The sequence below is a fragment of the Humulus lupulus genome, chromosome 4, assembly GCF_963169125.1.
Source record: "Humulus lupulus chromosome 4, drHumLupu1.1, whole genome shotgun sequence".
Taxonomy (NCBI): Eukaryota; Viridiplantae; Streptophyta; class Magnoliopsida; order Rosales; family Cannabaceae; genus Humulus; species Humulus lupulus.
In genome coordinates, this window is record NC_084796.1 from 220,583,710 (window position 1) to 220,597,582 (window position 13,873).

The window sequence follows — 13,873 nt, forward strand, 5'->3', positions numbered from 1 at the left end:
TTGAAATAGACGTCCCATAAATTAAGAAAAAACAATTGGTAAAGTTATTTTCATGTGTTTCTTCATATGAAGCTAATGACGACATGTATACAACACTTCAATTTTTTTTAAAGACTGCCAATATGTTAATTGACTTGTCAAATTATTGACTGATTGGTGTATAATGCTTTCATGAATTTATAGGTTAATTTTTTAATTTTTGGTACAATAGAATTGAGTACTCTAGAAAAGGTCATCGGTCACTCTTCATTAAATATAGAAACACATAATGTACCTACTTCTTTAGTTAAATTACCGAAAAGGCATTATATGAGTGTGAGCCCCCAATAGTACCCATCAATCTACATCAATCCCACCTACTTGTTTTGGCTTCTTTTGGTTTAAATTAGAAAAGGTAAGAAACATACATTCATTCACTCTATTCATGGTAAGAATTAAAATAGACTTTATCTTTCCTTTATTTTTTTCTATAATTACTTGAATGTGTATGTGTATATATCAATGTAGATATCTCCATATGTAACAATTTCTTGAATGTTGAACTAAATCATATCAAAAGTAAGAAAAGAATCCTCCAAATAAATATTTTCATTTAGTTAAGGGAAAATTGGTAAGTATCTCAAAGAAAGTTGATTATCCCTATTACTACTACTACGAGTATTAAACAAAAGAAAAGTTGTATTGCTCCTTTATGTAAACGGCCCATGTGGGTTGGTGGGCCCAATTATAAAATACAAAATAAAATAAAACGGAATCCACAAAGACTTGCTTTTTAATTTCTTAATGACATGTACACCTTGCAATTATCAATAACAATTCTCCATTATTGCATCCTTCACAAGAGAGAATTTTGTTGAATTATGGGACCCAAAACCTAAAAGGAAGAACTTTCTTCCATACCCTTTTGTTTCTTGGCTTGCTTTTTAGGACAAAGACACCGAAATGGTGGGGGTGGTGAGGTATTTTTTTTTCCTCTTTCTTTTTTCTTGAAATTAAAAAAATATATATTTATATTTATATAAATTTTATATAATAAGGTTGAAAGGAATGAATAATTAGGACCCAAATGGAGCCCTATGAGGTATGCCTTTTCTTCTTCTTGCACTAGAAGGAGGTGGAGAAGGCGTGGGGGGATAAATGTCTTGATGTGAGCCTTCACGCAACTCATCTTCTTCCCTTAATAACCCTCTTCTTGACGATATCCCTTCTCTTCTTCCCATTTCCTCTTCATTCTTTCCCTCTAAAGTAAAGTTTGCATCACCATTTCTCTTTATTCCCACAAGCTATATATATTCATATATAATAAAAACAAAACTATGTTATAAATCTATAACATAAAATATTACACAATTTTAAGTCAATCCAAGAATAACCCATCATTTCTACAACATGGGTCATTCACATTCACAATCACATTGGTTATATACACATACACATATGTGGTGGTGGTGGTGGCTGATGATGATGATAATTATCAATGTGGTGGGTTACAATGACATTGATGGAGATGGGTTTATAGAGAGAGTTCATAATAATAATATAAGTGGGTGGTGATGGTGATAATGATGATGATGATGATGTATGAGTTTTCATTACAAAAACATCGACGTTTTGATTGTGATGATTGATCAAAAAGAAAACAGTACAGTTTGTATCTATAGTAGTAGTAGTACCAACAACCAAGTACTCATCATCAATCAAGTTGGGATAATATGAAAAAAAAACTAACCTTGCAACCAAGTGAACAAAATCGAAACGGGTCCAGTAGGCTCCTCCCACAGATTTCACAAATGTGAGCGACGCCCTTACCGGTCTTAGGCTGGGGTCTCTCGTTGAGGAACAAAACCCTCGCACTGTTTATCACATACGTCTGAACCCCACTTATATCCAACACTTTCTGAATCTCAGACACTCTCACCACATCGTGATACGAAGATCGCCTAATCTAATTATAGTAAAAATAAATTTTAAAAATAAAAAATAAATTAAAAAAAAAGTCAATGTGGGGGCGATATTAGAATTTTTGATAATGTAGAGGACTGATTTCGTTAATTACGATATAATAATTTTTTATAGTTATTGATTTTTTTTACCTGAATGACTTGATGATCTTTATGCCGGGAGGAGCGGCAGTAGAAGCAAAACGCAGTGGCGCCGCCTCCGCCTCCGCCTCCGCCGCCGCCGCCGTTGTTGCAATCCAGACAGTACATGTTACATTCGCTTCTGGCGGCGTCGCCGTGAGTGCGGCAAACAGTGAAAAACGACGTCGTTAGCAATGGCTCGAGCCACGGCGGCACAAGCATTTTGTCCTGTTCAGTGAGTAATCGTACAGTGCGTCCAATTAGAAAAGAGAAAAGGAGAACAAATACTGGCGATGAAAAAGAAAAGAGAATGAGAAAGAGAATTTTAGCGACATTACCATTAAGGTATTGAAAAGAATGGGTATTGTATCTGAAATGTAACGGTTTGATATTACTCTCTTCCTGGAAAACTATTAAATGGCCTTGGATGGATCAATTCGCCATTTGTACGGACAGAAAGTTGCAGAGGAAAATGGTGAAAGAGAGAGAGAGGGAGAGAATGAGTTATGAGAGAGAAAGGGAAACGAGAAAGAGAGCCTAAACGACTTGTAACTTAGAATTCAACAACAAAAACAAGGCTTAGACTAGGGGACACGACTCGTAAAAAAAAAAATGTGCCGAAGCTATAAGATTGGACGGCTGAGATCGGAGGTAGTGGCTGAAGTGGAAGTCGAGCCGTTGGATTGAGCTTTGGACAGGGATAGGTGGGTTTGGCGCTTACGCTACTTTTTGGATCTTCTTTGCGTCTCTACGTAGGCTCCAGCTCCACAAGGTTTAGCCCACTAGGCTACGCATAAGCCGATTACTTGCTCCAATTCATATAACTCGTTTCGCTCTTTCGATGATCGCCACGTGGCACCTGGCCAATATCCACTGTAGATCCATAATCCCCATCCCATATTTTGGTTTAATGTTTATTTTTATTTATTTATTATTAGGTTGTGATAAGAAGTTTTGAGTTGGGGACCAAAATGACAGAAATTGATCAATTTCTTTAAAATCATTTTCAGAGAGAATTATTGATTGGAATTGTTTTATTTTTTAGTTGAATATTTCAATAAATTTTTATGCAAAAATTTAATTACATTCAATTAAGTCATTCTCATGTATCCATTTATTTTTATGTAAAGTAAGCATGATTTTATAATAATTGATTATGTATTTATCAATACAAATAGTAAATAGATATTATTTTATATTTTCACCCCTAGTTGAAACAAATTAAAATAAATAAATAAATAAAACCTTAAAAGCTCTTGTTAGCCAATCTTTTTTTTTTTTTGGTGTATTAAAGATATAACAACTAATATGGTTGACGTTGTAGCTTGGTCATGAAACGCTCCATATGCATAATTTTAGGCAGCATGTCATGTCGGGAGAGATTTTTAATTTTATTATAACTACTTTAAAAGAAGATACATAGATAAAGAATTAAATTAATTAATCATCATATAAATTAAGAAATAGTTTTAATTAAATAAACATTTTTTATAACAAAATTATTGTGGCCGGCAATACTACTTAGTTGGTATTAAAATGGAATCCAGCATTGCAATTAAAGAACCACTAAGTACACCTTTGGAATCAAATTTATAGTGGCAGAGCCATTAATATATTGCCAAAAATATTATTAATGAATTCATATGCAAATCTTTAGTGCTAGCTTTTCTTATTATATATAATTATACACTCTCAATGGCCAATATTCAGTAGTATACTGTTCAGCTTTTCAAAAGTTCCTATAAATAGATTTAAATTTTATAATTGGATAATATTTGGAAAATCATTAATCATTACTTAGAAATTATTGAATTTTTATATGAATTGAATATGAGAATGAGATTGTTGATTTTTGTCACAAGTATTATCAAATCAGTAATATTACATACAAATAATGCACACATTAATATGATATGTTTTAAAGATGGGATCAAGGAAGGCTAAGCCCCTCTCAATTTTATATATTTAGTAATTTTTATCAAGAAAAATCATACTATATCCATTTCTAAAATAAAAAAAAAAAAGTAAAAAATGTAAGTCCCGCTAGTATATTTACAACAAATATTTTATATTTGAACATATTTGAATATATTTGATTGGTGAGGAAGAAAGAAAGTCTTAGAGTAGGTATAGAGTTAGAGTAAATCAATGAAGCTTCTTTATTCTTTCCTTTACATATTAAACTGTAATACAAGACTACAACGTCGTACAGTACAGTATATTCTACTCAGGAGTTTTATGTGATTTTTTTTTTTCATATGTAATTTCTTTTAAAAAAATAATAATAAAACTATATTCACTTCCTTGAAAATAAAATCATTAATATTCTAACAGCACCTCCTAAATTTTTGGTTCAGAATTATAAGGGAATTAATTATAAATGAGTATCAATTATACATATGGTAATAATATAAGTAATTAATTATGAGGTTTGTCTTATTAAAGGCTCATATGAAACGCTTTCTTTTGGCCAGATGGCTCCAGCAATGCCAAGAATTTATAATAATAAATAAATACAAATCAATATTTTTGAAGAAAAAAATAGAAATAATATAGGTGAAAAATGTTAAAATAAAATAAAACCCCTAAATTAAGCTATGTTAAAGTTAAACATGAAAAGCAATTTCCCACGACTAAAGAGAGAACCTATAATATTTTGTGAAGCAGGTGTTATGATAATGAGATAATCAGAGATGAAAATTTTAATAAAGACAAGATAAAAATTATAATAGGTATATTATTAAAATATAATAATTTTTGTGAGGTAATATATATATACCTATATAAACTACAACTAATTATTTTAACAGCTCTACATGCCCCTGAGAATAACATTAGGTGTGAACTTTATATAGTTAATAATTCATATCAAAATCAGAAGAACAATTCAAGAGGAATAGTATACTAAATCACAATATAAAATTGCTTGTAAAATTATTATTTTTACGTTTATATTAATATTTTTTCCCATACAAAATGACAAATATCATTATGTAGTAAAATAATATTTTATATAATCTTAATTAGATTTAAATATATATATATATATCTCTTTTATATAATAAGTGTGTAGATAACAAAAATTATTGCTTTTAACGGTTTTTTTATCATTTTAATGTTAATTTTAACGGAATATTTTTATATTTAACAGAATATTATTATATTTAACGGTAGTTTGTAAACACTTAAACTTAAATAAAATAAAATAAATAATTAAAAAAAATTAAAAAATGATATTTTTGAGATATTTTACAATGATAATTATTTAAAATAATAAATAATTAAACAAATTAAAATAAGATATTTTTGAGATATTTTACAATGATAATTATTTAAAAATAATAAATAATTAAACAGGTTAAAATATGATATTTTTGAGATATTTTACAATGATAATTATTTAAAAATAATAAATAATTAAATAAATTAAAATATAATAATTTTAGATATTTGACAATAATAATTATTTAAAAATAATAAAATAATAAGTTTTATAACTTAAATAAAATTTAATTAAACTTAAGCTCACTTATTAGAATAATATCATATTAAAAATATAATATAATTTATTGTCAATTAGCAACAAATTACTTTTTAAAAAAAACTAGCAAGAAACTTAAATTTAAAATCCACGTATAATATTTAATATTACATTAAACATATAATATATAATCTCTTGATATTACCCCCAAATTAAAAAACTAGAGCAAACATAAACTTAAAAAAAATTATTTAATTTAATAAAAATAATTAATAAATTCTATAAATAAAACTACAAAAACATACATCGCACATTACTTGCATCTAGTATATAAATATATATATATACCATATAAATATTTTATCCCCACAAACAAAAATATAAACATTGCCAATGCATGAGTAGAGAATTTCTCAACAATAAATTAACTATGTAGTATGTATTTGTATAGTAAATTACTCTTCAACATACTTAAAAGGAAAAGTAATATTATGACTTATTTAAGCTTTTGCCAATGTGATATTTATTAAAATAAATATAATTTTCAGATTATTTCTAATCAAAATTTCTTAACACAAGTGACCAAATCAAAATGAGAAAGTGAACTATAATAGTTTGTGCTAAATTTGGAATAATCTAATCAACAATAAATTGACATTTGTTTTAAATTTAAAAAAATTACTTTGCATCTTTTTGGCTTGATCTAGCATTTTGTTTAGGTAAGCTGTTTTTAAATTTGAAACTATAATAAAGTGCAATTTTTAAAGCATAATGTAAGATATAAGTTAAATAATAATTGTGACGAGATTAAAATGTTTATATATAGAAATAGTTTGATATGGTCATTTTAAATTGAAAAAATAATAACACAATTTAATTATACATAGAAATTTATTTTGCCAAATCCTTTTGTTGAAAAATATAATAAATAAAAGTTTTTATATTTTCTAATTTATGTTTGGTAAGTTGCATGGGGTAGGTCTTTTTTATAATAAGAAATCTTAAAAGTTAAAAAGCCCCCTCAATTTTCTATTTTATCTAGAATAAAGAATGCCGTGCATTTTTTTTCTAATAAAAAAAGTTTAAAGAAAAAGACTAGTCATAGATAAAAATTGCTTTGCTTTTTTTTACGTACTTTGGTTTGGTAGTTTCGTTATGATAATTGCAAGTACTTTCCTTTAATTTGATCAAACTTTTTTGGCTCAGTTTCTGGTCCTTAATGTTTTTTTTTTCTTTCTATTTAATTGAAGGAGAGGCCATTCATGTTTCTTGAAGTAGCAAAAAGGGAAAGAATTTAATTTTAATTGGATCTAAGGGCTTTTTTGAAATAATATATATATATATATATATAGAATAGAATAATAACAATAATTAAATATAATACAGTCCAATGACTATGTGTAGATACCAAGGCGCTGGCAACGTGGGCAAAGTGAATCACAATTTATTTTTTCTTTATTATTATTATTAATTTCCAGCTTAATTTGATCTGCCATTCAAATTTTAAATAAAAATATAGGAAGAAGGAATGAAGAGGTTATGGGGTGCTTGGAAGCTAGGAAAGGCGGGAAGGAACATATTCTTACTTGAATTCTCAGAATATATATGCTTTGCCCTTTGCTTTGCTTTCCTTCTCTTTCAATCTTGATATCCACACATCCAAACACCCTCCTTCTTCATCTTCTTTTTTTCTTCATTTCTCTCTATATTTAGATCACTATGAACCCAATCCATTCCATCTACGCCATTCCATTCCATTCCAATATTCCAACCTTCGGTAAATGTTACATTATTTCAATTTATTCGTTATTTGCTTCTCTTGTTTTTTTTTTTCTTTCTCCCTTCTGATTTTTTTTTCTTTCTGTTGTAGATATCTCTTCCGTTACCCTTCTTTACCAAAATGCCACAGTTGCTTCACGGGGCGCTTATCGCCACCATTCACAGCGTTGATAAGCTTCAAAGTGGATGTTTCAACTTCTGTGGCGGTGTGGTATGTAGTTTCAACACTCCAACTCATCAGTTTTTCATTCTCTTTTTGTTATGAAACCTTTCTTCGGATTTTTAATGTTTGCTTACCTATTAATTTAATTTCACTAGTTATTATTCTTCACTAATATGTGCTCAATTCATCAATAGTTTCATCCAAAAAATAATATTCATCAACATTAGCCCATCTCCAATCAAGTTATAAATTTGTGATGCAATGTTATAGCTTAGTGATTTTTGTATGAAAAAATGTGCTAAAAATTATGACAAATTTGATAGAAGTTGTAACATGTATTAAATTTGGCAAAATATAACAAGTGTCAAATTTGGCATAATAAGACCATCTCCAATGAATGAAAGGTGTAAATAATGTGCTATATTTGGTACAAAAAGTTAATATATATTATATATTTAGCACAATTTTAGCATTATGCTCCAATGCACAATTATAAAAACTGTTATAAAATTTAATATTTCATTAATGTTAATTTGATATTTATTGAAAATATACAAAAAGATAATTATTTTTCTTTATATTTTATATTGCTGATAATATAAAATAATAAGGTTAAAAGTATAGCATTTAATGCAAATAGATAAAAATAATACAAAAATAATAAAAATGACATAAAAGTAAATGAAAAAGTGTACTATTTATGGTAGTACAAATTATGCACTATGCTATATTGTGTACTAAATTTGGTCAAACTTTTAGCATATCCTAAATTTGTCACAACTTTTGACACATTATTGGAGCAAATTTTTTATAAAGTAAGTTATATTTTAGCAATATATCACAAATTTAACACTCCATTAGATATACTCTAAGTAGAGGTAAACAAATTATCTACTTGGGAGTCCAATTTTTTATACTTCTGCGATGCGGTGCATTTAAGCGGAATGAGTTTTAAAAAACCGTTATATATACACCACACCTCATATATATATATTTATATGACTACTGATTTATTTTATTATATCATTATTAATAATATAAAAAAAATTACGTTGTAGTATACAATACATGCATATATGAACGGTACCTTAAAGCACTAAACCTAGATGTCTTACTCGTAGTTCTTCTTTTCTTTTAACAGATGTAAGATTTTAAACACACAACTAGTTCAACAAAATATATAGTTGCAATATATATAGTAATGATTTCAAAAAGCACATCCACTATAGTGTCTATTCTAAATAAATTGATAAATAAAATGTGTATTCTAGAAACATTAATATAGTAATGATTTCTAAAAACATAGGCACTATAATGATTCTCTTCATTGTAACCTTAGTTGGTTTGGACTTGAAATGCTCACAATTTAATATTTATTGTGACGTTCTTGTAGCTACCAAAGTCCAAAACTTTGTGTTTGATTTATCTAAAATAGATTAATGATCTGAGCGCATAATTTCGTACCGCAATCACTTAATCGTACTTTATAGGTTAGTGAATTTCTTTCATGTTTTCACGCTTACTCCACAGTCACCCCTAAGAGCGTCTCTACAAGAATGTCAAAAAAGTGAGACATCATTATATTTTAGCATTTTATTATTATGTTATTTAAAACAAAAACAAAAACATCATCAGTCGAGCGTTGTTCTAAAAAGCGTGCTAAGTTTTTTTAAAAAATTAAAATATGCCAAGTTTGGTATATATGTTTAAAACTGTACCAAAATAAATTTTTTTATTTTTTATTTTTCACATTGTCACTAATTATTTTGATTTATTAATTATTATAATTTTTATATTTTTTATTTACTATATTGTCATAATTTAGACTATACAAAAACATGGAAAAATAATTAATTTTTCATATATTTTCAATAAGTTGAATGACTTTTAATTATTATTGACTTTTGGAGTTAATTTACATCATCTCATTGGAGAACAATTATTACAAATGTATTTGGACCAAATATAGCATAAACTCATTTTTGTGCCAAATTTGGCACAAAATATAAACCATACCTTAGAAATGGTCTAATAAATACACTTTTTCAATTATATTATTGTCATTAATCATGATCATTAGTGAAAGATTTTGATACACATTTTTTTTATTACAATATTGCTATTGATTATTTTTTTTAATTTTATAATTTATCATTAATTAGTTAGATTATTTTTTATATCAATTTGCATATCTTAAAATGCTATTATGTATTAGATCACAATTACAAATACTGTACTGAATATAAAAATTGTTCATGTTTTGTACCAAATTTAATGCATAATTTAGATCATGCATTGGAAATTGTTTTACTCTAAATCATGCTTCAAATGTTTAATTATCTACTACAACATTAATTTGGCTCAATTAGGTATATACATTGTAAATTGTATTGATGGTTTGTTTTTTTCTTCTTCTTCTGATTTTTTTTAATTAATTTGGTGTTTTTCTTTTTTAATACACAAGTCACCTAAAAAAATTCTAGCCGGCGTCAAGAAAGCGGTATCTTGTCGGCCTGAGGTACATAAATTTGTCTTTAAATCTTAGCGTGAAGATTATTAGTTATAACTATGTGCATTTTAATTTTAAGCCTCATTGATTTCTCGTTACATGCATGTCATCTAACATATAAAATACATTATATGTATATGGAGATTGTTGGACCAAAACTCTATGCAACAGTTGATTTAGATAAGGCGAGGGTTGCACGTACCAGTATGGTGCAAAAAAATACCAACCATCCAGTTTGGAACGAATCTTTTTACATTTATTGTGCCCATTGGACCTCAGAGGTGATATTCACAATAAAAAATGATGAACTTGTTGGGGCAACGTTAATTGGAAGAGCTTATTTTCCTGTTGACACTATCTTCACCAGGCATGTGGTAAATAATGAAGAGATTCCAATCTTAGATGAAGAACGAAAACCAACGGGTTCTAAAATTCGTGTTACTTTACAATTTGTTCGCATTACTGATGAACAAAATTGGTCATCAGGAATCAGAAACCCCCAATATCAGGGAGTTCCCAGAACATTCTTCCATCAAAGACAAGGTTGCAAAGTCACCCTTTACCAAGATGCCCATGTTCCGAGTTATTTCGATACAATTGTGGCTTCATCTTTTGGACAGTTATTTCAGCCCCATAGATGTTGGGAGGACATCTTTGATGCAATCACTAATGCCAAACACTTGATTTACATAACTGGATGGTCTATCTATACTCAAATAACCTTGGTAAGAGACCCAACCACGCCAAAACTTGGAGCAGATAGTACACTTGGAGAGCTTCTAAGGAGGAAGGCTGATGAAGGTGTCTCAGTTCTTGTGCTTATCTGGGATGACAGGACCTCTCTTATGGAATTAAAGAAGGATGGTTTAATGGCAACACATGATCAAGAGACTGAAGAATACTTTCGCAACACAAATGTGCATTGTTTCTTGTGCCCTCGAAATCCTGATCATGACAGAAGCATAGTTCAGGGATTCGAGACCTCTGCCATGTTTACTCATCATCAGAAAACTATTGTTGTTGATAGCGAGTTACATGAAAAAGAGTCTCTAAAGAGGAGGATTGTGAGTTTTGTTGGAGGTATTGATCTTTGCGATGGAAGATATGATACATATAACCACCCTCTATTCAGTTCTTTGGCCACGACCCACCACAATGATTTTCACCAACCAAACTTTCCAGGCGCTTCCATCAATAAAGGTGGTCCAAGGGAGCCTTGGCATGACATCCATTGCAGGCTCGAAGGACCTGTCGCTTGGGACGTCTTGTACAACTTTGAGCAAAGGTGGAGAAAACAAGTTGGTAATAAGTTCATAATTCCAATGAGTAGGTTGGACACTATTCTTGTTCCCCCAACATATGGCATGTCACCAAATGATGACACTGAAACATGGAGTGTTCAACTGTTTCGATCCATTGATGGTGGGGCTGTCACTGGTTTCCCTGAGAATCCTGGGGAAGCAGCAAAAATGGGGCTTGTATCTGGGAAGAACAATGTTATTGAGCGCAGCATTCAGGATGCTTATATCAATGCTATTCGGCGAGCCAAAAATTTCATTTACATAGAAAACCAGTATTTCCTAGGAAGCTCCTTTGGTTGGAGAGCTTCAGATATTAAGGTTGAGGAGATCAATGCTTTGCATCTTATACCGAAAGAGCTCTCACTGAAAATTGTTAGTAAAATTGAAGCAGGGCAAAGGTTTGTAGTATACATCATTATCCCAATGTGGCCAGAAGGAATTCCCGAGAGTGGTTCTGTTCAGGCTATATTAGATTGGCAAAGGCGTACGATGGAAATGATGTATTCTGATATCACTCAAGCCCTTCAAAGAAAAGGTTTACATGCAGACCCCAGAGAATATTTGACATTTTTTTGCCTTGGAAATCGAGAGCGAAGTAATATGGCAGAATATGTACCCCCAGAAAGACCAGATGCTGACACTGATTATAGTAGAGCCCAGCAATCCAGGCGTTTCATGATTTACGTTCATTCAAAGTTGATGATAGGTAACCATTGTCTTAAACACTCTTTCTCTATGAATATCGTAACTTATATTGAGCTTATTGGGTGATCATTTCTACATTTTGGTCAAGCCCTTTAGCACTCTATACAATCTTGGCTGGTATATCATTTTGTTCTTTCTAATCACTGAGTAAATTTTTATAATTATATATATATATATTTTAAATTCAAATTTTTTAGGGCGTTTGTTTCTCGAAATATACATATTTTTAATCAAATTTATAATCTCGTGTAATTCGGCATAAAATGCAAGATAACATATTTGAAATTTGTGGCAGTTGATGATGAATATATAATCATTGGATCAGCCAACATTAATCAAAGATCTATGGACGGTGCTAGGGACTCTGAGATTGCTATGGGGGCATTCCAGCCACACCATTTAGTCGGCCATGAACCAGCCAGAGGCCAAATATTTGGATTTCGAATGTCGTTGTGGATGGAACACCTTGGCTATTTTGAGAATACCTTTGAAAACCCTGAAACCCTAGAATGTGTCCATAGGGTGAATATGTATGCTCAAAAGTATTGGGAAGCTTACTCAAGCAATACATTTGATGATGATGTATTGCCAGGTCATCTTCTTCGCTACCCTGTTGAAGTAAAGAACAATGGAACTATTGGGGAGTTGCCAGGGTTTAAGTTCTTCCCAGACACCAAGGCCCCAGTGTTGGGCAACAAATCTGATTACCTTCCTCCAATCATTACCACCTAAATATGGAATAATATTAGTCGATATCTCTACTCGGATTGTTGGAATGCAATCATATTTGTACTTTAACATAATTTATTCTATAATACATTCACATGCATGCAATACATGTATACGAAATACAAGTTACAACATATTTCTACTATGTTTTATGGCTACTTTACTCTTCTTTGTTTTCATTTTTGATTTTAGTAAATATTCCATATGAAGCTTTACAAATTCAAATCACCCCTATTCAATTCTTATATATAGTATAGATATTAATCTAGAATCACCATAGATCTACATAATATCTCACGTGAAAACAAATCTTTATTAGATTAAGTATTGCATATGGATCATATTATTTCACAGAGTCACATATAAACAATGATTATGTGGTTCATAATACTCTCTGTTGTTTAAATTCCCTTATAAAACTGCTATGTCTAAAATAATTATACAGCTCAGCAAGAATACAACAGAAAAAATCAATCATTCAGAACTAATATCAAGATCTCAACAGATTACCGTCTTGCAACAGATTTGTCAATCACTCAGAATATCAACTAGTATAAAAAGGGATAAGAAGAAGCTTATCAAACACAAGTGAGAGCCTTCTTCATCTGAGATTAAGCTCCAAGAATCCCCAAGTCTGAGAGTGTGGTTTTCTCTCCTCGTGAGGTTTTGTACAGAAAGAAAAAGAGAGAGAGAGAGTCAGTAAGAAAGTTAAGAGAAGAGTGAAACAAACAGAGAGCAAGATAGATAGAGGCTTACCAGCCAATGCTCTGTGACTCGGAACCTCCATTGTTGTACTCAATATCATGCATGTTGAATGAAAGGGCTGAGCTGCATCCCTGAGGCGAGTTCGACGAGGAAGTTGCCATTTTTGAGCGAACCTCGAAAACTCTCTGTGTTTTTCTTATCACTCTCTTATTTCCTGTTGCATTTCTGTTGAATTTCATCTCTCAAACCCTTGTTCGTGGTTTTGCCCTAACAGAGCTCTGTTGCAGAAAACTTTTCGAAGGCTGCCCATTTTTCTGAAAAAGAGATAAAACTTTGTTAGCTTTTGTTTAGGGTATTTTTTGTCTACTATTTGTGCAGACACGTGGTGTTCTGTACATCACATATGTATTGAAACAAAAG

The 13,873-nt window shown here is 30.2% G+C and overlaps 2 protein-coding genes across 2 annotated transcripts; one reads left to right on the top strand and one right to left on the bottom strand.

Annotated features, from left to right (window-relative positions):
* Positions 1 to 754: 754 nt before the first annotated feature.
* On the bottom strand, positions 755 to 2,655 carry LOC133831225 (protein RGF1 INDUCIBLE TRANSCRIPTION FACTOR 1-like). Its single transcript, XM_062261437.1, has 4 exons — positions 2,420 to 2,655; positions 2,094 to 2,309; positions 1,730 to 1,945; positions 755 to 1,283 (listed from the first exon to the last, which is right to left on the bottom strand). Exons 1-4 carry the CDS (start codon positions 2,420 to 2,422, stop codon positions 1,056 to 1,058), a joined length of 663 nt encoding a protein of 220 aa, XP_062117421.1. The 5' UTR covers positions 2,423 to 2,655; the 3' UTR covers positions 755 to 1,055.
* A 4,381-nt stretch (positions 2,656 to 7,036) lies between these two features.
* LOC133831226 (phospholipase D alpha 1-like) lies at positions 7,037 to 12,906 on the top strand. The gene is made up of 5 exons (XM_062261438.1): positions 7,037 to 7,339; positions 7,433 to 7,552; positions 9,969 to 10,022; positions 10,157 to 12,020; positions 12,315 to 12,906. The coding sequence occupies exons 2-5, from the start codon at positions 7,463 to 7,465 to the stop codon at positions 12,749 to 12,751; spliced, it is 2,445 nt and encodes an 814-aa protein (XP_062117422.1). The 5' UTR covers positions 7,037 to 7,339; positions 7,433 to 7,462; the 3' UTR covers positions 12,752 to 12,906.
* The last annotated feature ends 967 nt before the right edge of the window (positions 12,907 to 13,873 follow it).